Source organism: Pristis pectinata, chromosome 10, assembly GCF_009764475.1.
Source record: "Pristis pectinata isolate sPriPec2 chromosome 10, sPriPec2.1.pri, whole genome shotgun sequence".
Taxonomy (NCBI): Eukaryota; Metazoa; Chordata; class Chondrichthyes; order Rhinopristiformes; family Pristidae; genus Pristis; species Pristis pectinata.
This window is the reverse complement of record NC_067414.1, coordinates 44,542,956-44,569,424: the sequence shown is the minus strand read 5'-3', so window position 1 is coordinate 44,569,424 and position 26,469 is coordinate 44,542,956. Positions and strand designations below refer to the sequence as shown.

Sequence of the window (26,469 nt, the reverse complement as noted above, 5' to 3'; positions counted from 1 at the left end):
ACTCCCTATTTTGATATTATACCTTTTATCTCTAGATAAAACATCCTCCCACTCTGTCTATTCCCCTTAAATTGTATATGTTTCAATAAGAATACCTTTCAATTCTCTATACTCCAATGAGTATAGGGTCCATCTAGTCCACCTGTCTTCTTACTACTGAACTCTTCATCTAAGGAATCAACCACGTGAATCTTCTCTGCATTGCCTGCAGTGCAATTATATCCTTCCTTAAGTGTGGAGACCAAAACTGGATCCGGTACTCCAGGACCAGTCTCAACAGTGCACTATAAAATTGCATCAAAACTTCCCTACTTTTATATTGCATTCACCTTTCAATAAAGAACAACATTCAATAACCTTCCTAATTACGTCATACCTGCATGCTAACATATCTATCTTGGTGGGCCGAGGGGCCTATTTCAATGCTGTATCTCTCTCTCTGTACTAGGACCCTGAGATCACTTTGTATTGCAAGATTTTGCAGTCTTGCTCTGTTTAATTAATGATTTGCTTTTTCACTGTTCTTTCCAAAATAGATAACAAAAAAAATCTCACATTATACTCCATCTACCAACATCTTGCTCACTCACTTAATCTATCTTTATCTTTTTGTAAGCTCTTTGTGCTCTCTTCACAGCTTACCCACTTATCTTTGTATGATAAGCAAATATGGCTACAATACACTTGGTCCCTTCATGGAAGTCAATAATGTAGGTTATAAATAGTTGAGGCCCCAGCACTGATCCCTCTGGCACCCCATTAGTTACTGATTGCCAATCTGAAAATATTCAATTTATCCTGAATCTCTGTTAGTCACTCCCTGAGTAGGTAGAAATTTGAACCTAATTGATCCAAATATAAACTGACCTTCCCTGAAGCTGATTATGGCGAAGCCAAGCTGAACCTGGCCCAAACCCAAACTACATGGTTAGGTCCCAGCAGGCTTAGGTTGGGTACTGAGCCTTAGTGCAGTTAGGGGAATTCTAGCCCAATGTGAACCAAGCCTGAGGACTTATAACTTTTGTGATATCCCAGCTAAATCCAATCTGAACATGACACATGTCGTCAGATTCTGTGGGGTTTAAATTAGCTAACCAGTCTCTACCTACAACTATGCAACAATGTGAAGAATTTTCCAGGACATTCTGTCCGCTAAAAGTAGGACAAGTTGAACCTTTACTGCCCAGTGAATCTATTCCCAATCATCAGCAAAATCATGTAAGTAACTGGGTTTCAATTAGCTGGGTTGGTGCTATGTGGCACCTACTCACCAATAACCTGTTTAGGTTTTGTCAGGGCTACTCAGTTCCAAACCTCGTCACAGTCCTGGTCCAAATGTAGATCAAATGCTAAGTTCCAAAGGTAATAAGGCAGCATATGATTGAGTGTGGCAGCAAGGTGGCTTGTAAAACTAAAGTCAATGGGCATTGGGGAAAGCAGTCCAATAGAAGCCAATGTAGCTCAGCAAACACAGGGTAATGGGCAAACAGGAGGTGATATCTGATTGCAAATTTGTAATAAGAGTTTTGAATGTGCCATCATCAGTGGAATCATCAAATAGAAGAGATTTTAATTTCTTTATATATTTATTTATGGGATATATGTGCTGCTTGACAGGCCGACATTTATCATTCATTGCAAAATGTCCCTGAGTTGAGATTCTTGTTAAGTCATTTAAGATGGCATTTAAGAGTTGACTTCATTATAGGTCAACACTGATAAGGATGAAAAATTTCCTTCTTTAAAGAACAAATTAAACCAGGTGTTCTTTTTCCCCCTAAAAATCCATTTCGTGACCACTATTATTCCTGATTTATATCATTACTCTAAATTTGCTGGCTGCTGTGCTGGGATTCAAATTCATAGCTTGAGATTTAATAGTCCAGGCCACGAAATACAAGTCCACAACATTATTTATTAAATTTGTACATTTTGCTTCCACCTTAGTCATATGTGCTTTTCAATCTTTATTTAGTGTTCTGCATAATATTTTAAAAGTTAATGAAACATTTTAGTTTTCCTTCCTACTTTGTTGCCCATGAACATTCTTCAATGTGATTGGCTACTTAGCCTGATTACTGACCCAGGGATGCTGTTCAGTTGATGCCTCATCGGCACAAGTATCAGAAAAAGGGAAGTTTCTATAAAAAAAGTTGTTCCATAGTCTGTGGGGAATTGTTTCCTGGATCAGAAGTATTTGCTGTTGTTTTGCTACAGCTGCAAAGTCTGAGCCATTATATGCAAGTAGTAAAAGCTGATGAACATTGCAATTAGCTGTTTCTTCTGATTAGCTGCCATTTCTAGTGTCATGGAGTTACTCAGAAACAGGCCTTTTGGCCCACTGTATCTGCACTGATCATCAAGCACCCATTTTTACGCTAAATCCACCACAACCCATTTTATTCTCCCCACATTCTCATCAACTCCCCCCAAAATTCTACCGCTCAGCTACACACTAGGGGCAATTTACAGTAGCCAATTAACCAAACAGCCTGCATATGTTTGGAATGTAGGAAGAAATTGGACACCTCATGCTGTCATGGATGTACAAATTCTACATTGACAGCATCAGAGGTCAGGATTGTGGAGTTTGGAGCTGGAGCTGTGAGACTGCAGCTCTACTAGCAGTGCCACTGTGATACTACCTGCTGTGGCAAAAATTAATAATAAAATTAAGAGATCACGGAGCAAGTTACCATCAGCAAAATAGTGATGTACAACAGCACCATTTGGAACGTGCATTGGCTATATTGTCACAGTAGGATATTCTACTCAAGAAAACATATTCAATGGCAACTTCATGTACTGAGACTTATATAATCGTGCTAAAATAAGATGAAGTAATTGAAACCAACATGACAAGGCTTAACTGAACCCTGCAGAAAATATAAAGCAATATTCCAGATAGGAAAAATACACCATAACGATTGAACATTGGTCATAAAAGGTGATGCATTATTTAACAATTAATTAGACATAGAAATGATTCCATCAGATAATTATAAATAATTATAAACAAATATTACAGTTTTACTATTTCTAAATTATAATCTGTATAATTTATTATTTTTGACTTTTAGAAAGAAATATTGATTCTAAACATGATCCATTAATCTCCAGTTATGTTTTCAATTTCTCTATGTCAAAGTCAAATAGAAAAATATACAACAAAGATATTGTCACAGTTTTGGATTTGCCGGCTGGTCGAACTTCCTGAAATATTGTTCAGATAACACCACAACCGAATAAATGCTTGAGATACACTTTATACTTGATGGGAATTGTTAAGCTTTGAATCAAGCCCTTTATGTTCCGCCAGCTGTGGCTCCCATGAACACTGTGTTGATAGGGGGTAGAGATGATACAATGTTTGTCACCTCCCCAGATTGTCTGCGAGCATCCATAGTGTCCTGAGAATTATATTGCACAGAGTCGCTGTACATGCACTGGGAAGAAGATGAAGAAATCACACTTTGCATATGTGAACCTGTAAAAAGGGGGAAAAATATAGCTTAACAGCATATTTAATGGAAAGCCTATAAAGTAATTTCTTCTCAATATCATTGAGAAGGGTAATACTATAATGAGGGCAGGCACGGTAGAGTAGCGGTTAGCGTAACGCTATTATAACGCCAGCGACCCGGGTTCAATTCCGGCCGCTGTCTGTAAGGGGTTTGTATGTTCTCCCCATGTCTGAGTGGGTTTCCTCCGGGTGCTCTGTTTTCCTCCCCCATTCCAAAAGACGTACGGATTAGGAAGTTGTGGGCATGCCATGTTGGCGCCGGAAGTATGGCGACACTTGCGGGCTGCCCCCAGAACACTCTACGCAAAAGATGGATTTCACTGCATGTTTCGATGTACATGTGATTAATAAAAATATCTCATCTTATCTTTTTTTTTTAGCAAAACTGTTGCAACACAAGCCTAGAAATTGGATTGCATTATGTTCTTTTTAGCTCTGCACAGCCCACAATTAATTTTATCAAGACTAAATGAATTAGCAATCATTTCCATGTGAAATTGCACCAATTATGAAATTGGTCAGGTCACATCCGGTGACAATCTACTTTGGCATGCCAGACCATTTCCTGATGTCAGGTATGTGCACCAAATGACATTAATCATTGGACTGCATATTGGCATAAATTGGAGCTTACAGCTCCACACAACTACCTCTGGGGACACAGTTTCCAGAGAACTATGACTACACCAGACTAACTTTTTGCTTTACTTGAGACTCAAAGGGATATTCTGCTGACATCCAGGCACATCAGCTCCTCTACTCATTGTGTGCTCTAATTAAGAAGTGTTTTTTGGAGAATGTAACTAATGAAAAATAAAATGTTACATTGAGCTCAAAGACTATTGGGCAAGTAGTACAACTGCAGGCCAAAGTGTGGCAGGCAAATCTGGGAGGATGGCTGACCCTGGGTGAAAAGGATAGAAATGCAGGATTGAAATGAAGAAGGCCTTCTTCCCTGTAGTTTCCTACTTCTCCATAGCATCCCATGTGCTGCTGGTGTCTGCTCATTGTGGAGGTCGCATCTTTTAGTGCAGACATTCTCTTCTGAGTTTTAGGAGCAGCAAATTAGTGGAAGCTGTGTAATAATGATGCTGCTCCCATAGGATCTATGTTGGTCATGGTTCAGTGCCTTTTCTTTTGAGGTGGAAACCTCAAAATGCCGTTACACACTTGTTTTTAAGTAGGTTTGAAATAATTTTGGGGAGACTATTTGGCATGAACACTCAACAAACACAATGATATTTTAATGCACAGAGAGGTAAAATTCAATTTCTACTTATTTTCTTAAATAAGTATAATATTACTTACAGTCTACTGTTGATCTAAGGTTACTTAACCCAAAATGTATTGAATGTTTGCACTTAAATTTGGCATAGCCAATTTATTACATTGATTATTTCAAAATTTTGGTACAGTAAAACTACCAAGCGTCAGATATAATTGATTATTGTCAATATTTCAAATGAAGGTTATGAATCATTATATAATACAAGGTACATTTATGCAACACAAATTAAATCAAACAAGATATCAAGAAAGGACTTCATTGAAGTGCAATAGACGGACTCTCATTATGTAATAAATGTCATGTTTAGTTGCAAAATGAATTACTCTTCATTTATCCTGATGCTCTTACAGACTGTCATGAACAAAAATGATGGTATTTAAAGATCCAATCCACCAAATGCACTAAGCCTATGTAATCATTTCTGTACATCCTTTTGACTTTATTGGTGTTGAAAACCTAAGTTATGCTTGCAAATTTGGGGATGAGAATCCTTCATAACATCAACCGGTAAAAATAAGGTAGTACATAAAACACACAAAAAGTAAGGCAAATCAGCATCTTTGATGGTGCTGATTAATGCAATCCTTTTATGCCCTTTGAGGTTTATGAAATTGGATGTATTGTAAATTAACAAAACAACACAATAATGTCCTTTCAAATATTCTTCTACAGAATATTGTTTGCTAACAAAAAGGAAAATACAATAACATCCCTACCAAAACCATTCCACAGAATATTGTTCATTCTCCTGAAACATTAAGTTTCATACATTCATTAGTTGGCATTTGATGTAGATACATGAGGACCAACTAGAGATAATGGGTAAAATCACTTTTAATGGAAAAAGGAACAAGAGTGACTTCTTGAAGAGGAACAAGACTCACTGCAATTTAACTCAGTGCATTTGACCAATGGAAAATCCATCAAGACTTTTTGCTTTTTTCTAGCTTGTAACCCTGATGGAAACCGCCACTGTGTAGATATCGGATCAGAATAGACTCTAGCTCTATTAAGCAAATAGCTAGTCCATTTTTGCTATTTAGATTCATGAAAAATAATCACTTGGCAGGAAACTGGAGGACAGATATGAAGTGATGCCCAGATAAGTTTATTAGGCCAGAAATTCTTTGGCAGAGGGAAAGGCACATTATTTGGGAGAAATACAGCAGTCTTTTAATAAGGGCGCACCATCGCGAAATCTTATGGCACACAAGGGCCATGACATCAAATGTGATGTGTTTGAGGTCAGCCTGGACCAATCTGGTTTCTTAAAGGTTGTTCACCAGTTCATGATGCAACTGAACAGCAGGCCTGCACTTCAGTCACATTTGGAATGAGTATTCATTGCAATAGTGTGGTAAACAATCTTCCCAGCCATCTACCACTCCGCACCCTTTATCTAATCTCAACCTAATTTATCTGCACGATCTGCTGAATCATTGTCTCCCTCCCTCTCTGCTGCACCACCACTCAAGTACTAGTATTATTATTTGTGTGATTTACCAATGCCGTCTCATTACAAAGACGTAGCAATAAAAAGTGCTTTCTATTTTATTGCTTCCACATAAAATGACAGTCCTCTTTTGTTTGATGTTAAACATTAATAAATGTCTTTATCTTTTGATTGATTGCTTCTGAATTATAAAGGAGATGTTAAATTAATTTCTGGAAGCATATTTATTGATTAATAATTAGCCACATTTGAAATCCTGACAAGTTAATCATAAATTTGGACCAACATTTGTTTTGAAAGTACAGCTTACTATATTTTGAAATTTAACTCATACGATTAAACTGCCATCATCTTTAGAGCAGTCTCTGTACTCTATATGTAAAGTGGAAATTTTACCTTTCCATGAAATGGGATTCTGGGGAATGCATGACATGGAGATCTGGAGCAGATTAGAACCTAATAATGCACTCTGAAAAACCTACAGTCTTCAACCTGAAGGACCTATGGCTTCCATGGCAGAGACAAAGCCGTGGATGGTACAGGTTCAGCAGCTAGTGGAATTCTTACCCATCATTTCTCTATTTTAACAAAGAATCGGAAGTTAGATATGCAAGCCAGGTTCAACTGAGTAATATTATTTCTCCAGAAGGGACGTACACAGCCCAGTACTAGTTAACCAGGCAAAAGAAGAGGCCCTGTTATGAGTTTTTTGCCAAATACTCATCTATGACTCCTAGTGGGAGCAACACTAACTGCACCTGCAGAGGCTGGATTGTGCTGCCATACTGCAAGAAGATATCTGTGCTACAAAGATGGTATTCAGGGCAGGAGATAAAAGAAATTTGGTACAAGAGACATGGTATCTTGTGTTTAGAAGAGATTAGAGAGAAGAACTGTCATCTTCCCATCTATGGTGAGCAATGGCGGCACGGTAGCATAGCGGTTAGTGCAACACTATTACAGCACCAGCGATCCGGGTTCGATTCCCATCGCTGTCTGTAAGGAGTTTGTACGTCCTCCCGTGTCTGTGTGGGTTTCCTCTGGGTGCTCCGGTTTCCTCCCACATTGCAAGGACATACGGGTAGGTTAATTTGGGTTTAAAATGGGCGGCGTGGACTCATTGGGCTGGAAGGGCCTGTTACCACGCAGTAAATAAAATTAAATTTTTTTTTTTAAAATGTAATTGTTTAGTGCTTTCATTATTCTACTCTGTTGAAATTCTCATCCATATGTCATGTCGCCCCATAGTAGATGGACACTAGTGGCACATACTGACTGCCATAGTGGACAGAGAGACCACTACAGAGAAAGAGATAGAGAAAACATCAAAGGGACTCCAAGTCCTGATGAATATGTGGTAGAAACGAAGAAGGAAGCACTATCACTACTGAGCTAGGAAATCCACTAGGACCATTATCAGAAGAGCAAGACAAAAGGTAGCTAAATTCATCTTCTCCAGCAGTAAGAACAGCAATGATGGAAGGCATTCCAAGATGTCACATGGTATATCAAGGGGAACTCAGACAAATGAAGTACAGCTCTTTCATTCTGACCAGTCATCCCACCACATTCCCACCCCACCACGCCAAAACTGCTAAGGAACAATATTGAGTGAGGAAGTCACTCAGTGTCCATCATCTATCTAGACAAGCAATGACTGTAAGGAAAGTGAAGAAAGAACCCACATGGGAGTGGACCTGACCCATTTCAGGGAGACCATCCTGTACCTCACAGGTAGAAGTCCACCAAGCAAACATTCTTGGGGTAAATGTGATGCACAATCATCACCAAAAATGTTTCATTGTGATCACCACATTCCTTTGGATTCGATGTTCAGGAGACATCCTCATTACCATGAGTGCACCTACTTTGCTGTAAATGCGTTTGGCTGCAGTTTACAAGTCCTTTATTATTGTTGCAGGGTATCGGGGCAATCCAAGTAATGTCCCTCCCCATATGAGGATCGTGATTGGGATGTTTCCACAACAAAATTACAAAAGAAAGTTGATGCTGCATATAATCAGCTAACTTTCCTTTACCAAGGAGGGAAGCTGCAGGTCAGAGGACAAGAAGGTCGAGAACAGGGACGAGACCTAAACTATGATAAGGAGCATGTTGGCTGAGTCAGCTCCAGGTCTGCAGGTTGAAACATTGGAGGAGCAGTCTGACTGTCAGCAGATCCTTGCATCATTGCCTATCACCAAGTGGTCACCTGCTGCGCAGGTTCAGGATACTCCTGTCCCTCCTCACAAGGACACCATCACCTCTCTCCATAGCCTGTTAGGCAGTGCACTCACCCATGACCTAGTCGGACTGCTCCTTCAATTGGCTATGGCAGTAGAATGAAAAAGGAAAGAGGTTCAAGCGGATAATCAAGGACAACTCTATGGATTCAAAGTAAAACGGAATCGTCTTCCGGCAACCAGACTGCAGCTGCATAAGGGCACTGTGAAACCCTGCTGATTGACAACAATTCCTTTCCCTCCACAGATACTGCTCGACCTGCTGAGCTCCTCCAGCAGATTGTTTGATTTTAAAAATGGGTGTTTTTCTAAGTACATAGGAGAAGCAAAGAGAAATTAGACTGGGGGCAAGGAAAGCATGTTAACTGACTACAGTAGTATGCTGGCACTCAACTTTCCAGTGGAATAATCCTCTTGTGTTTACAATTTTATTTGCTAATATCTACACATACATTTTTATAAATGCTTACTATGAAGAGTAAAATGGAAATGTTTTGGTGTATAATCCTTATTTCTTCCACTCACCTGCAGGAGTTCGGCAGACTAAAGGTGATGAATCTGCATAGAATGATCCTGGATGTTTCCTTCCACCATCATCCAGAATGTTGAGTGGATCGTGGATGTCGTTGTAACCAGCTACTGACCGAATGCTGCTAACGCTGCTAATTACAGATACGTGTTGGTCAATCATGGACCCCAATCTGTGAGATTCTGTGTAGTTATTGTTGCCATAGTATCCTGAAATTTGAAAACAAAAATGAATGAACATTGGCTCCGTAATGTTCAAGGTACATCTGGAAAGGATAGGGCAGAACTCGAAGCAATAGGAAGCTATATCAAATTCTGCAGCTTTTCCAGTGCAGAAAGTTTCAATCGAAATGGCAGCAGGACTCTATTTGCCATATTACAGTGGCAAGGTTTTAAGACCAGCAAGATGACATGGTTCACCCAATGTGCCACCATTCAATCTGCTCTGTGGCTCTGATCCAAAATGAGCTGAAGAGGTTATTTTCTGATAGAAGTGGGGCCAACAGTTATTTAAAAGGCAATTTGTCCTACTGGCAGCAAATTGCAGCACCAGCTAATGAAACATTTTTAAGTAAAAACAGAATATTCTATAACAGTCAGCAGATCAACAGCCAGGGTTGGAGAGAGAAACAAAACTTTCAGGTCAATGACATTTCATCAGATCTAGTATTTTGAAATAAAAAATAACTTGAGAGCAAAATCTTGGAGAAGCTGGATTTCAGATTTCTACTATGTGCCATGTTTTACTCTTGGCTGTGCAAGGCCATCTGCGAGCATGGCCATCTCTTAATGCCAAGAAACATCTTCCTAGGCAGTCTCTTTCTCCCTAATCAATGGGTACTTCAAACTACACCACAAGTGATACGACTCTGGCCTCCTTAGAGCAGTTTTTCAATAAACAGAGTGATTGGGGCTGGATGCTGGAATCTATACCTAAAGGACATCTTTGATAGACATTTAGGCCTCCTTACAAACTTGCCCCCAGAAACAGCACTGCAATGCATGGTTGCCATCCAATATATTCCCAGTAATGAGATAAGGTGCAGCAAGGGTATGCCCCTCCAATGATCATTAAACAGGTAACTGATAGGCACATATACTGTACATATAACATATGGGTGTTTTGAATTCTATCCCAAAAACAATTAGATTTAAAGTCCTGCATCATTCCTGGAACTTGATGATTAATTTTCTGACTTCATACACTAAGAGGGAAGATTAAGACCCCAATGCAAGTCAAAGTTTTTCAGTTTCTGCTTGATTGGGTAAATGAGCAAGTTCTCAGAAATGACGATTTTAAACTGTGAAACAGACAGTTCAGTTCAAATACATTGTGTCAAAATTAAATCTGACCCTCTCTTAGAATGTACACAGAAGTCTCATCAGTGGTTTAGTTTTCACATTTTGAGTTACCATATTTATCTGATGTGTATTTCTAATGTTCTCAGATGAGTATTAAATAAGTTAATAATTGCATCCTCCCACACTAATATCAAAATGCTGATGATGAGGATGCAGGTTGTATTTTGCACAAGACTCTTTACTTCCCAAAACTGCAGTTAACAAAAAAAGCATTACCAAAGAGCCTTCTCTTGACAATACACTCATTGTATTTCTACCACTTGTTTTTTTTAAACATGTTTTACATTATAACATACCAGCTCATAATGATGCAGCTCTAAATTTACTGCTCAGCCAGCTCTGGATCATTCACTAGATGAGATCAGTTATCAAACAGGTTATCAATGAATTTGCCCGTGTTCCCTGTACTTTACCAGTAGTTGGACCAGTATTAGCAAGAGTTCCACAATAGGCAGACTAGATCATCTTAACTATCGCCATAACTGCATTTCTTAAATTGAGAAAGTCATGGCCACTACAGAGCAAAATTTGTGTTGGACAGGTACATTTAAATAAAGATCTTCACTATGTTTTGGCATTAAAATAACAAATTTAAAGCAAGGAGAAACTTTTGAAGTTTCTTCCATATGAAACAAAGTGAAAAATATGTTGAATAGAAAAAGAAATCTCTCATTCTCTTTCATCTAAAGAAAAGGATTAGAGATAATGGACTATCGAATAGCTTCATCCTTTAGGGTATGATTTTCAGCTCAAATGTTTGAGTTCAAATCCATTCTCAGCAGAAGGTGGTAAAGGACTTTCCCAGCATTTGATTTGATGGTTTTGATTTGATCTGTTAATATTTACCATTTGAGCCAGTGGAAGAAAATGATGCTCCTTGGCATGCAACTGAATTCCCCAAAAAGTTAAAGGTGCCTGCATTCAGCAACTGCAAATTGTGTGGTTCCTGTGGATTTGAAGATGATCCAAAGTTAGACGGAGGTCTGGAGTTATAGGGTGACACGGCACAGCTACTTCTGAAGAAGTCTCTTGAAACAGGTTGTTCATTGAAAGAAGTGAAACGGCTGGGGTCCACTCTATGCTGGTAGACTGCAGCACTGGCATGAGTCTGATTTCTGAACATGGTTTGATAGTTGGAACTAGTGCCGTAGAAGTTTTGACCGGGCTGGGGTAAAGTCTGATAGAGTGAATCTGGGTACGAGTGGCAATGCGTGTGGACAGATAATGCTGAGCTGCCATTCTGTGACCTTACAGCCATTGGTCCTTGATTGATTACGCTTCCTCTGTTGCCCAATGCAGGAGACAGAGGTGGGGTGATCACATGACCATTATTGTGAGCAAGTTCCATAGGATCTGTAAATGAAAGATATAAACAGTATTTAAAGAAAATGTAGCGTTAGGTGAATAGACAATATGGTTGTAATCAAAAATTCTGTTCACAAATCTTTCTTTAACATGCACAACTCTCAATGCTGACTTAAACCTGCAGCTAATATTTTTCCACGCTTATTTCGTCTCAATAGTAACACACTGATGCTCAAACATTTCATCTATTCAGTAGACACTGTCCTCCTGGTAGGATGAGAAGTCCTTGAAGTAATTTTAAAACAATTTGTATGCTGTGATGGGAGTATTCTAGGGCCTTCCTGATTGGATGAACTAAAATGGTCAATTGGTTTATCTAGTCAGTAATTATAAGTTTGCAATTCACTGTGAATTTAAAGAATCATATTGTGGTTAAATATGTTTCTGTCACTCATTTGAATACCTTAGTAAATAATACTTTAAAACAATGCTATTCCAGGTTAAATTCAGAAATAAGTTTGTAATAGAGAACATGACACTCACAGTCTTCATTCCAATTTGAACATCGATAGAGAATTTTCAGCAATAAAGAATCTATTCATAAATAGAACTTTAGCTTCCCAGAATGAATAAATTGGGAGAAAAAGGGAGTAATGACTTCCTTTAAATAGTCTCAAATCAAATTTACTTCAATATAACTCTTATGTTGTTGTCCCAGTAATGTATTTTTTTAATTTCCTTACACTCAAATTACATGGAACATACTACCTTTTGCTACAATATGCCTCAATTGGCTACTACTAATGAAATTAGAAAAAAAACATCTCATCATTCTTTCATGTATGTTAAGAATTACATGTTTTCTCTGAATTTATAATGCAACTCCCACAAAGATATTCTTTATCATTTTCAGAGCTCAATTACTAATAAATATCCAAATCTAGTTTAGAAAAATGTCTGGATTCAATTTGAATTATACAGAACCATGAGTCAATACAGTGCAAACAAAACATTACATTGTTTCAGTCTTTTACCCAAGATTTTTCTGTGCAAAATTTCTAATTTTGATAGCTAATCAGACAATTAATGTGTTCTCAAGGAAGGAAGTGTTCCTATATTATTTAATAGAAGAAATGCCTTGTAATAAGACAGTTATTTTTGCAAATGTTATACCTAAAACCCAGCTCATATGTATTAACTGGCTACAATGTCAATAAAGTGAGGCACAGTTTATTGTTAGCATTGAACTGATAACTAATGATGTCTGAAACAATAATTGCTTTTCACCCTGAAGGAAGTTTTGCAAGTGAACATAAGAAATTTTTATAAGGTTGTAAATGTAATCTGATTCTTGTTTGGATCATGCCTGTCAAAATAAATCAACTACCCAGTCTGACGAGTGTAAGTTCTTGCACAATTATCACTTCAGAATGTTGTAATAATATGTTACTATGCCCTTCAATACATTTTAGTTAATGTACAGAGTGGCTGCTGCATTACTTCAGGTGACTGCACAATGAAAAGTCCTTCATTTGCTGTAGAGTGCCACAAGATTATAACATCTCCCTACTTTGTTAACCAAGTAACATCCTTACATATTATTATAGTCTCAACAACAACAATTACTAACCCTAGTGACAGGTCCCATAACCTCAGAACCACTGAGTTAATGAAAAGCTTTCACTAGAACTTTCCTAATTCTGTCACATGTACTCTTCTATCTCAATTACTGATTCTTCAGTCTATGCATCTTCCCTGATCTTAAAGAACTTCCCAACTATTTTTTATTTGTACCACTTGTTTTTAAACAATTAAAAATCTCCTTGAGTATGCTATAATTAGTCAACAATTCCATTATCACTGCAATTTCCAAGATGTTCAAAGATGAACTTGATGGTTGGACCCAAATGTACTGTCTAGCAATTCCTATCTTCTCAATTATGCAAACTCTAAATACAGAAAGAATGCTAATAATAGTTTTTAAATCACAGTGGTTCTAAGATTATGTGATGGATTGCCAGAGTTAGCAATTAATGCTGGACTTCATTAATATGTAAGAATTTTAGATAGTTAAAAAGCGCTTGGACTTAATATCTTTAATAATTGCAGGACATCCCATTATAACACAGTGGGTAATATTTTTGGAAAAATTAATTGAATTTCTGGCTGTAGTGTAGCTTCAAATAACAAGCATTAAATTAGGGTAACTAAGAAGCAAAAAATTTACAAAATTATCAAGCAAGGTGCCGTAAATGTTGATGAAGGAGGATCCTCAAAGAACAAAGATCTAACATGCGAGAAGAGGTTTTGATGTGAAAAGTCAGATTTTCCAGCTGTAATGGAGGTTTGGCCTGAATTTAAGCTTTTTAGGAGGTTTCAATAAACATTGTGTGCAACCAGATTAGTTATATACCTATAGATTTCTTTTTGGGGAAATTGATATTGAAAGAGTTTTGGACTGGGTTCATGCTGCTACTGGGAAAGGGATATTAACATTGCCAATGCTTCTGCAGATCCATACTTTATCAAGTACAGTGTGAATCCGTTGCTCCATATCTCCGGCTTTGGTTTTGTACCAATGTTTGGTGCACAGCAAAGCTATGGTATTGATAAGTGCATTATGGACCGTATTGACTTATTATCTGCAGCACCCTGAACCTAGGCTTCACTGAATTTACGAGGCCTGTGTTACTTAGATGCTGCCTGAGCACATCCCAGCCAAATTAGTCTTGCACAAGGAAACCACCCCAGCTAAGTCCCCTTTAGTTACTATACTTACCTAGATCACCCTCAAGTTCCCCATAACCTACTCACTCCTTCAAGATCCACAGTACCCCAATGATCTTCACCCATCTCCCCTCTCCAAACACCAAACCCTCCATCTCCCTTTCCCCACTAACTACTGATCTGCCATGCCCACCCCTCTCATTATCAACCTTCAGCTTCACTGAACCTTGGCAGTCCCATACCAACTGACCACCTTACAATCCCTGTCTGCTAACTCCCCTCTCTTCCCTTTCCAGACTCTTTGAGATCCAATCACCTGGACAAAATGCAAGGCTTGCAAAAGAATAAATTAGCAGAAAAAAAAATAGTAGATTCATAAACATCTATTCTTTAAACATTGTTGTGGTCCTGCTTTATATTTATTGGGACCTTTTGCTTTTGTTGGAAGTCCATTTCTCTTATTTAGTTATACTAGTTTGGAAGAGACTGTTTTACATGGGTGAATTAGAAGCAAGCATGAAAACTAGTTCAACACAGTCTGAAGTATTTCATGTATAAGGGAGATCAATATAATCAGAATGCAGTTTGGATAAGATTATGGGATTACTTTCTTACCTGCCATTTGAAGAGCACTGTTTTCCACATTTGAAAATGGAGTTACACCAGTAGCCAGGTTGTGTTGGCTTGCCGAGAGAGATGTATATGGCTGCTCTGCCAAAGATTCATTTTTTACCATGGCATCATTAGAAAGCAGTGCATGTTTACTTCGGCTTGCAAGAAAACAGGAACTTGGAGGTGCTGTAAAAGTTGTTTTGCTAGATTCTGTAAAGTTAAACAGAAGACAACTTAAGAGATATTATCTTGAAACCTTATCTCTAATGTAAGAAGCAAAAAGAGAAAGCAAAAACATTATCACAAATTAGCAGAAAATAATGGAAAATATTAAAATGTTGAAGGAAATTTCTTGATAAAATATAGAAACGAGTTAACTTTCAGACTGAGTTGCCCTACTAGGCATAATACTGCTGTTACAGTATGTTCTTTGTTGGATTTCAACTGAAAGCAAAGTAATTTTAGTATATTTCTCAATATATTTAAATATATTTCAATACAGCTTTAGGATTATTGCCTGCAAAAGCCCTGTCGACTTACCACAATGTAAGTGCTTGCCCTTTCCAAACCTAATGAGGAATTTCTGGGAATTGTGAAGCAATTTCTGAAGGCATTATCCAAAGGCCAACTATGGATAACTATGTTGATATATCCAGAATTTACTATGTAAAATAATCCACCGAAGCTATGCACCTTAATTTGATGGAACCCCAGTATGGTATGTGTTGATGCTGTGGTAAACAGAATGGCTCATATAATTCATGCTGTTATTCTGCTTGTTGTCCTGTTCTCATCATGTTCCTAAAACCTGCAATTCACACAGGAAGAGCTAAAGCCCACAATTAACAAATTCTGGTTAAGTAATTCAATATTGGCCCTCAAGGATTAATCCACATTAATTTGCTTTCCCCATGCTTTCTTCTCCACAGCCCTGCAATGCCCATGAAAACCGATAAAATGACAGATTCTGCACCATAGTTAACCAGGCAGAGGAATACCCTGAAAATAATACTCCTTCGGATGCAAATGAAGGGTAATCCCAGCAAAACTGAGCTCCAGTGAATAACTTCATGGCCCAAATTGTGCAGTAAGTTTAGGTCTTCACCTTTAATTGCATGCACAGACATCCTGGGCTTGCTCCATTTGAACAGGTAAATGTCAACATTTCCAAATGGAGGCATAGGCACTTACCTGCAAAATCCAGGCTATTAACTGTCTTAAGGAAGAACTATGCAACATCGAAATTGGTGAACATTTTGCAACATGTATAAACCACTGTGAATATGCAGATTATAATATAAAAAATAATCTATCTGGTAAATCATTTTGCAAATTCACCTCATTTTGAGGCACTATGGTATTATTAAATAAATAAACAATTAAAATGGTATGCTATGAAATAAAAATTTCTTTCTAAATATATTTTCATTAAGCAATAACATTATCTGTTTTGCATTAATCATGGTGAGATGGCCCAAAGTACATGCAATGTCTACTTTTCATTAATCCATTTTAACTGCAGAACTTCCATTCTTCATTACGATGGTGTTTGGACATCGGATCTTTTTTAGAAGTTTGCATATTTACTTTTTATTACTTTTTCTATATTCTGGCAGCATCTTGTGTTTGTTAAAACATTATAATGATGTTAAATATCAATCTATGCAAAATGACCAACATTGGCTCCTGATTAAGCATTGACTCATTTCTTTAAAAAAAATTGTCTTTGTTTTCAAATCAGTCCATGGCCTTGCCTCAGCCATTTCTGTGATGTCCTCCAGGCTTCTAAACTTCAGGGATGTTTGCACTCCTAACCTGAATGCACACCTGGAATTCTGGCCTATGAATTTAAAACTTTATCCAAGTCTTCAATTGCCAATGATCTAATATCTGAAATTTCTTCCCTGAACCTCTCAACCTTTTTAACGCCTCTTTATTAAAATACTCATTAATGTCTACCTTTTTACCACAGTTTATTTTTAATATCTGCTCTTATCACTCCTTTTCTGACTCATGTCAAGCTTTGTGTTGTACGGCTTGTGAACTACTGTCAGATGGTTTGTTGCATTAGGAGTGATATTGTTATTAGATGCTGTGCTATTCTTTCAAATGTACAAGTGTTGCTTTGATAGACTGGAGATCCAGTGTTATCTTATTTACATGGCCATGTACATATATGTTTTACCTATCAAAGACTTGCAACTATCACTGACATCTGAAAAGACCAGGTATGTCAGCCACTAAATGATAGGACTTAACACTAGTATATGGACCAGAACAAGATTGTGGCCCCCAAAGGTAGATATATATAAAATGTGGTCTCCTTTAAAGTGAGTTCTAGGGTTATGTGTTTATTGCAGCAGCATCTCACGCCCCACCCACTGAACCTACAAGTTAAACCACAGTTTTTATTTCCAGCTTAATTTGGGCAACCTAGATAACCCCTACTTCACTTGACCACTGCAAGATAAGTTCCTTTTTCCAACCACGTACTCTCCTGGGGTTAACAGTACAAATTCCAGGATGTACAATCTAGCATGTTAGATTATGGTGATCCATCTTTCTTTTTATTCAAGTAGAAATGTGTGTTATATAATAATGAGTTCAGCAACCCCAGCAATTTCTCACATGATAGACAATGGATCTTTTTCTAAAATAACAACAGAAAATGCTGGAAAAACCTCCAGACAAGGCAGCACCTATGGAAAAAGAAATAGTTAATGTTTCAGGTCTGAGACTCTTCGTCAAACTGACAAAGAGAAAAAGAAAATCAAAAAGACTGCAGATGGTGGAAATCTGAAATCAACTAAAACAGAAAGTGCTGGAAAATCTCAGCAGGTCGGGCAGCATTTTTGAAAAATGAAACAGTTAATGTTTTCGGTGAAAGACCCTTCATCGGAATAGAAATGATGAAGGTTCTTCAACCCAAAATGTTAACTGTTTCTCTTTCCACAAATGCTGAGTTTTCCAGCATTTTCTGTTTTTATTATGAAAGAGAGGAGCACAAGGGATGTAGCACACGAGGAAATCAGTAGGGCAAAAAGGAACCATGAGATATCCCTGGCAAATAAGATAAAGGAGAATCCTAAAAGATATTATAAGTGTATTAAGAGCAAAAGGGCAACTAGGAACAGAACAGGTCCCTTTAACAATCTGTATTGGTGTCTATATGTGGTGCCACAGAAGGTGGGCGAGGTCTTAAATGAATACTTCTTGTTTGTATTTACTGTGGCAAGGGACATGGAAGCTAGGGAGTTCAGGGGAGGGAACAGGTGATATCCTGGAGTATATCAACATTACAAAGGAGGAGGTATTGGAGGTCTTGAAATGCTTAAGGATGGATAAATCCCAGGGGCCTGACCAGGTGTATCCAAGGATGTTATAGGAAGCAAGGGAGGAGATTGCTGGGGCCCTGGCAGAGATTTTTGTATCTTTGTTAGCCATGGATGAGGTACTGGAAGGCTGGAGGAAAGCTAATCTGTGCTTTTATTTAAGAAGGGCAGCAGGGATAAGTCAGGGAACTACAGGCCAGTAAGCTTTGCATCAGTGGTGGGAAAGATATTGGATGGGATTCTAGGAGACAGGAATTATTTGGGAAGTTAAACAAGGGCAGGACATACACAGTGAATGGCAGCGCCGTGGCGAGTGTTGTAGAACAGAGAGACCAAGGGGTACAAGTGCATAGTTCCGTGAGTGTCAACACAGGTGGATAGAGTGGTAAGGAATGCATATTGCATATGTAACTTCATCGGTCGAGCCATTGAATACCGGAGTTGGGACGTCATGTTACATTTCCACAAAACATTGGTTAGGCCGCACTTGAAGTATTGTGTCCAGTTCTGGTTGCCACACTATTGGAGAGATGTGATTAAGCTCAACAGGGTGCAGAAAAGATTAGAGGGCTTGAGTTATAAGGAGAGCTTGAATAGGCTGGGTCTGTTTTCCCAGGAGCAAAGGAGGCTGAGAGAGGTAACAACTTCTCTGTCATGGGAAAGAGAGTGGCGGCAGGAGCAATAACAACATTTAAGAAGTAACTGGACAGGTATTTGAATGAGCAAGGCTGAGAAGGGTATGGGACTAATGCAGGCATGGAGGTTAGAATAGACATAATAGTTGCCATAGACACAGTGGGCTGAAGGGCCTGCCCTTCCACCATTGCTGCCCGACCTGCTTAGATTTTCTAGCATTTTCTCCTTTTATTTCATATTTCCAGCATTTTTCAAATTTTTTGGATTGCTTTTTTCTAAATTTGTGTTTATATCGAGTTTACATTCAAAGTTGGAAAATTAGCCTTTTGCCCTCTCATCATTTTGAACTGTTATCTTTATTCTACAGGAATTAAGGATGCCCACTACAGCCTCATCGGAAATGCAGGTCGGCATCTTTGCGTGCCAACTGTAAGGTTAATGGTAGACGAAGAGACTTGAACTTCTAAAAACAATCTTCCCTGCACTTATATTGAGTCTTATGATAAGGAGGCATTAGGTATTTAAAAATAAATTCAATAACCAAACCAGTACTTGAAAACTGATTCACCTCTGCTCAGTCTCTATCCTGCTTATTGCATTGGATGCGAGGTAAAGCAGGCCTGACTGCTTTACTTCAGAGCAGCCATGATCTTATTGACTGATGGCATAGGCTCTAAGGGGTGTGTGGCCTATTGTTAAGCCTACCTCAGATGATCTTTGTAAAACTGATCAAATAGTTGGAAAATTTCTGATGTTTATGATAACGGAATTAATTGGCTGACTTATTCAAGTACCTGCATTTTTCATGTATTTATCCAGGAGATTCTGTAGCTCTTGCTCTTTGTCATTGTTAAACTGAGTCTCCATAGCCAACAGAATGTATTCATCCAGCAGCATTCGAATCAGATGAAAGGAGCCTAGAAGGAGAGGAGTAAAGGAAAGTTATCTCAGTGACCATCAGTTCACTTTAAGAAGCAAAGGAAATAAAAATCATTGTTTGACGGAGAAGGACCTCCTTCTATCTCAAACAAGGCACTGTTTTATTCTGATCCTAATCTGTTGTAAGGTTCACTTACCTCTTAATTTGTTTACTGCCTCCACAGACTGTTTGACAACTAATTACATGAAAAGAAATCACTGATGAAAGTAGGCCAAACTTCAGGAACAAAGAAGGTACATATTTATACTTTGAGTATTTGTTTGTGTGCACTTTCTGTTCTGTATATTTTTTAAACTGACACTAGATACCTGTTTCAATGAAGAGGCTTTGCCTTAATTAAAGACCATTTACAGCAGTAATTACAAACAACACCTTGTACTAAAAAGCACAATCATAAGGCTTTAGGGCTGTGTAGCTAACTTCTCCCTCACTTGGTTGTCTTGACGAGGAACAGGAACTAATTCTATAATGAATTGCCAAAGGAAAATGTACATTTTACTTGCATTGATGGCTTTGTTTGATATTCATGGATCATCCTGAGCACTGTTTAGAAATGGACCTATGAACTACCTTGAACTGTTATGTTATAACAAAATCTTTGTTTTGACCTTCACCAGTTGCTGATTTAAGTGATGCCAACCAGACTGAGGTGGGCTCTACAAACAGCAATCTAAGTAGGAAAGGGAAAATTTGTTTGGGAATTTTTTCATCATCGCCTTGTGACCCTGATAAAAATTCTACATGATTCATCTCTATCTTTGATTCCCAAAAAAGTGCTCTTGGTGATCAGTGCTCATGCTTAATAGTTCTTGAATTTTGTTTGAAACTTGTTATACTTTGTTGGACAGCCTTATCCTGGTATACCTGTAATACTCACTGGCAATGGGCCATAGTTTAAAAAAATAAATATGAAAGCTTACCAAAGCTTGAAGCATTGTTGAGAGTAAGGTTATGCATGACCCGAGCTCCAAAAAAGCTCCATCTCAAAAGAAAATCCTGTGCTCTCTTCTTAAGGGATCTTCCATTTTGTTTGCTTGGCTTAAAAATGACAGTACGTTGAAAGTCACCATTTAAATAAAGATAATGCAAGGTTTTTTTTACTTGAATTCTTTTAATGCAACTAATCATATTGCTAAAACATACCTTGATGACTCTTTGCTCTACTACTGTATCCAACCATTCAATAAATGATTCGACAGTAGCATTTTTCTTCAACAGATCCTTCAGTTCTTGAAACACTGTAATAGAGTCATCTAGCATGTAAAAAAGGAAAATATGAGATTGCTCTAACTAGTTGAAAAAAAATCAGAAGCAGACAACTTCAAATGGCAAGAGAACAAAAACTTAAGAGAGCTACTAATTAAGTGTTAGCTGGTTCCTGTTTAATAGCAGGTACTGTTATATGGTTCACATCTTATTTGGCCAAGACATGTACTGCATATAATAAATTCAGCTCTTCCTTTCACCGCAGGTTGAGATGCTCTTGCAGCATAGTTTGCTGGAGAGACAAGTTTTTTTTTACAGAGTGGTGGGTCCAAGAAGCCATTTGGAGATTTAAGAACTGAAAAAGATTGGTAGACTGAGATGGAGTGATAATTAAGTCAAATCAGAAATGGAAAAAGAAATAAAAGTAATGAAGGACTGAATAATGAGTTGGGGGCAGCAAAATGACAGGAGCAGAGAATACAAAATAATAATTTTAAATCTAACATGTTTAAAATTCCTAACAGCGCACATCCCATGAAGCATGAAATTTAAAATATTCTGTTCTGAGCCTAAGAAATTGAGTGCCATTACATTATCAATTGTCACCTCAGTAAAAAGGTGCTTCCATTGTTCTTCTTCAACCTCCATTTCTGTGGTAAATTTAATTTAATATTCAAAACCAATACATTCTTAAAAATAACAGAGTGGCTAAGGGCAAGGTAGTTTTTATATCAAACAAAAGCTGGAATGGCATACACTAATCAGAAACACCAGGATCAAAAACAAAATGTTATAGTGGTCACAAATCAGAAATTTTAAAAATTAGCATAACACACTGGAAGTAAATCAGCTGGCAGTCTATCAACTATTTCAAGCATTTTTCTAGCAAGTTCTGGACATAGCCAGATGTACTGTAACTCAAAACACATCCCCTGATCCCCTGAACTTTGTCAGTGAGATGTGACATCATAATAAATTGATTATCCTATAAATTTTCCAACAGATTCAACATTCAGAAACATTCAAAGCCTTTCCAAGACTACTAAAAGGCTATTTAAAAAGTGTATTGGTAAATTAAAAATCAAAACACAAGAGAAAGAAAACTAGATAAATTATAATTTAGAAAGGTAAATTAAATAAAATTTACCTGCTTCTCTCCAAATACATGGGAATGCTGTTCTTGCATCATTAATAATCTGATGCAAGTTGTTTGAGTAGATTCTCATGTGTAAGTCCTGGACAACTGCCACACCTTTTTGCTTGGTCTCCATGAAGTGAAAAATTTGCAAAATACTGCAAACAGGTAACACCAACTTGAGGAATTCCACATTCACATGGAAACCCCAAAGTTGTTGTCAGCTTTGTAGGGAAACATCATCTGCTACTTAGGCATCTGTGACTATTTCTCCATATAGTATGGTCATTTTAAAGGCAACAGCTACAACTGGGAGTATAATATAGCCAGGTATTTTACAGAAGAATTGTCATATAAAATTTAACATTGCGACACATAAGGAGATATTGGGATATATGACAAAAAAATTGGTTGAAAAGGTAGATTTTAAGGGGCAGTTTAAAAGGTGGGAAAAGTGATAAGAACGTGGAGACCTTAGGATTAGAAATCCAGAGCCTTGCCCTTGCCCGGCCACCTCTGACAATAGATTCAGTTGGTGAGTTCCAAGCTATTTTCCTCAACTCCATTCTAATTCTTCTACTTCTACTTCACATATTTGTTTCCCAGTTTTTGATCCTTCTGCTCTTTCCAATCACACTGTTACATGATAAGTGAAATTTTTCTTAACTGCCTTTGTCCCAAAGTAAACAACTCCAAGCCTAGCCACCTTCCCCTTACAAAGATTATCTTGCCCTAGCGAATTCATCAATTCTCTTTCAGGTCATCAGCAATCATGGTGATCAGACCTGAGCTACAGCCATGTTCCCATTTGAGTTTCATCCAGATTTTTTAGTTCATTTTTCATGTTATCACTGGCAAGGCCAGCATTTATGGCCCTAAAACTGAATGGCTTACTAGACCATTACAGAGTAAACCAAACTGGGAGAAGAGAAGGGTCACATTTGGACCAGGCTAGGCAAGGCTAGCAGATTAACTTTCCTGAAGAACATTAGTGAACCCAATGCATTTTTGTTTACAACATGCTTGTAGCTTTTCTACAGTTATCATGACCTTTTTGTTTTAATTTCTAATTATTAATTTAATTTAAATTCCACAGCTACTATGGTGGGACTTGAATTCTAGGCTCTGGACTACTAATCTACTAATTTAACCACTGCACCACCATCATACCACATTCCAGCATAACCTCTCTACTTTTATCTTATGCATTATGACACAGAAGGAGACTATTAAACCCATCAGGTCCATGCCAGCTCCCAACAGCCTATCCTATCAGCCCCATTGCCCTTCTTAGTTTCCAGTAGCCCTGCAACTTATTCTCTCTCACGCACCCATCAACACCCCCTTGATTCTTTAGTCACCTAGCTACACTGGGGAGGAACCTGCAATAGCCAATTGAACTATCAGCACATCTTTGGGATGTGGGAGGAAATGAGAGCACATATGGGAAACCCACATGGTCATAGAGTGAATGTGCAAACTCCACATAGACAGCACCCATGTTAGGAACAAGCTGTTGTGAGTTGTGAGATAGTAGCATTTTATGCATTGGCCAATTACGGCAGTTATCCTGTGTACCAGGGATGAGCCTGAATCTCATTAGTTACTTGTATGTTTAACTAATGTATCTGCACATAACTATTTGTGAATTTGTTAATCCTTATATAACTGAGATGCTTTGGGCCAATGATCTTGAAGGCAAGGCAGAAATCTATTCACTATTGAACAGGGAAGACACCGGCCAATTAAAAGCATTGATGATGTGAAAGCAAACTACTGGAAATAAACCATTACATTAAAGCCTATTTAAAGGATTAATATGTACAATTATAGCTGATGCTTGCAGTAACTCTCTCACAAGTTTGTCATAAATCTGTACTTATCCATTTGTCATGTTATCTGCTATAATGTGCAGCAGATTAAAATTGATCACTATTACAGCATATCAAGTATTATACTTACAATCAGAATACAGTTCAAATTCCTGGTCAGCTCCACCTGATACTGCAAGAAGGGCTTGTGAACTAATGCTGTTTAGATCCACTTTTTCAATGTCCGCCACCATGGAATTCACAACAGTCTGGTCAAATAAAGCTGGCCTGGCAATCTGTGCAGAACAACATACAAACCCAATTGATGGAGCTGTAAACAGGAACACAAAAGAAATCAAATATTTGGTGGCAAAGAACTAACCCAAAACCTGCCTGTGCAAGATGCAAAAATGAAGTTTGCCGCTTCAGAGAAGACACAAATCTTTGTGCAATGGGCAACTTCTTTTCTGCCAGAGTGTCTGGGAGATTTTCCAGTGACAAAGATATCCAGTGCTCCCAATGCTTAGCAAAATTTCTGATGTCTGCCAGCAAACTGGAAAAGAAGAAAACATGAATTACTAAGTCGTAAATGTTACCCTGATGTTTTTTCTACATTCCCTTCCTCACAGTCAAGACGCCCTGCACCAAACTGTTCAAAAGATGATCACAATGACAAAAAATGTAATTTGTGATTTTATATCTATTATTATACAAGGTAAGTAAATGCACTCCCTCTTCATTTCTTTAAGGTTCCAAGTGCTTCAGTCACAAAGCTGCCTTTATCCATTACCATACACTCAAAGTCACATTTGCTAAATTGCACTGAACTTGTACTTAAATTGACCCATACAGGCTATTTGGTCCAAATATTTGCAGGAAGATTGTCATCACTACAGTCAGGAGAAGTGTCCTTCTCCAGAATGGTTTGAAAAATGAAATGCTCATAAGAGCAAAGGATGCTTCCTGAGAAACAGATCTATTTACATCAGAAGTGTACCAAAACTAAGCTCTAGAAAGGAACGGCTGGACAAAGACCTGGCAAATGGATTATAAGGTACACAAATGTGAAATTGTCCATTTCGGCAGGGAAAAAACAATTTCTGAGAGGTGAGAGATTGCAGAGCTCTGAACTGTAAATGGATATGGGTGTTGTGGTGTATGATTTGCAAAAGCCCAATACAGGTGCATCAAGTAACTAAGAAAGTTAAAAGAAAGTTATTGTGTGGGGATTTGAATAAAATTATGTTTCAATTATATAGGCCACTGGTGAAGCCACATCCAAATTACTCGTCTTAGTATTGGTCTCCTTCTTTACAGAAGGATGTTAATGCATTGGAAGCAGCAGATATTTCTAAGACTCTAAAGCTCAGAATGGGTGGGTTCCCACTTGAGAAAATGTTGGATAAGCCAGGCTTGTACCCACTGGAGATTAGAAGGACTTGGTGGAAACATACAGCATCTGAGGGGTCATGACAGAGTGCTTGGGGAGAAGATGTTTTCTCTTGTGGGATGAAAAACTGGGTGGGGGGGTCAATGTTTAAAAATAAATCATCACCCATTTAAGACAGAAATGAGGCAAAATTATTTCTCTCAGAGCCTAGAGAGTTTTTGGAACTATGTTCTTCAAAGGGCCATGGAAGTAGGATTTTGAATGTTTTAAGGACAAAGGTTGATAAGTAAAGGGGTAAAAAGTTTAGCATAGGTAGACAGGGTTTGAAGTTATACTCAGATCAGCCTTAATTATATGACAGAGCAGACTTGAGGGGCTGTATGATCTATTCATGCTCCTAATTGGTAGGTTCTGATGTTCATATGCCATATTTTAAAAAATACCCCTCATCCATTTTCTGTAGATTAGTTTCCACTGAAAGGACAGGTGCAATAATAAGCTTGAACCTACTTTGTTTGGATAGACACCTTCCAACGCTGTAAACATATATCGCACCCCGAATGGCCCAAAGCTAAATATAGTATCCCGCTACCTAACAGTGGTCTCAGTATGACAAATAATGAGGTTTCTTCAAATTAAAATCTATTTAAAAGATCAGATTCCATTTTATAAATTTAGCAAAAATTGGTCAATAAAGATGTATGTCATATCAATTAACATTGTAATGTTAATTACATATTGATGATGAGCCCCTTTAAATTCACAAGTAAGTTTTATTAATGATTATATAAAACCTTCCAGTTAATACTTTTTAGAATGTATGCCTGTGATATCATTATATTTCCCATAAAGTAAGTGAATAACTTTATAATTATTTCCTCTTCTGGGATATATTCTTACCTTTCTGGCATTTCTTGCATTGTTGCTGGAATGAGAACATCTGTCAGGACCTTTGGGGAAATATTAAAAAATATAACC

At 37.8% G+C, this 26,469-nt stretch overlaps 1 protein-coding gene across 1 annotated transcript in view; it reads right to left on the bottom strand.

Annotated features, from left to right (window-relative positions):
- Positions 1-1,896: 1,896 nt before the first annotated feature.
- Positions 1,897-26,469, bottom strand: part of rfx6 (regulatory factor X, 6) — a 41,463-nt gene continuing 16,890 nt past the window's right edge. The window contains exons 10-19 of the mRNA XM_052024903.1: positions 26,392-26,441; positions 24,495-24,654; positions 24,253-24,397; positions 21,093-21,202; positions 20,870-20,987; positions 19,804-19,926; positions 15,045-15,251; positions 11,244-11,750; positions 9,033-9,245; positions 1,897-3,487 (exon numbers count right to left, since the gene is read on the bottom strand). Of these exons, the coding sequence (XP_051880863.1) occupies positions 3,306-3,487; positions 9,033-9,245; positions 11,244-11,750; positions 15,045-15,251; positions 19,804-19,926; positions 20,870-20,987; positions 21,093-21,202; positions 24,253-24,397; positions 24,495-24,654; positions 26,392-26,441 (1,815 nt within the window). The 3' untranslated portion in view covers positions 1,897-3,305. The remainder of the gene's footprint in view (positions 3,488-9,032; positions 9,246-11,243; positions 11,751-15,044; positions 15,252-19,803; positions 19,927-20,869; positions 20,988-21,092; positions 21,203-24,252; positions 24,398-24,494; positions 24,655-26,391; positions 26,442-26,469) is intronic.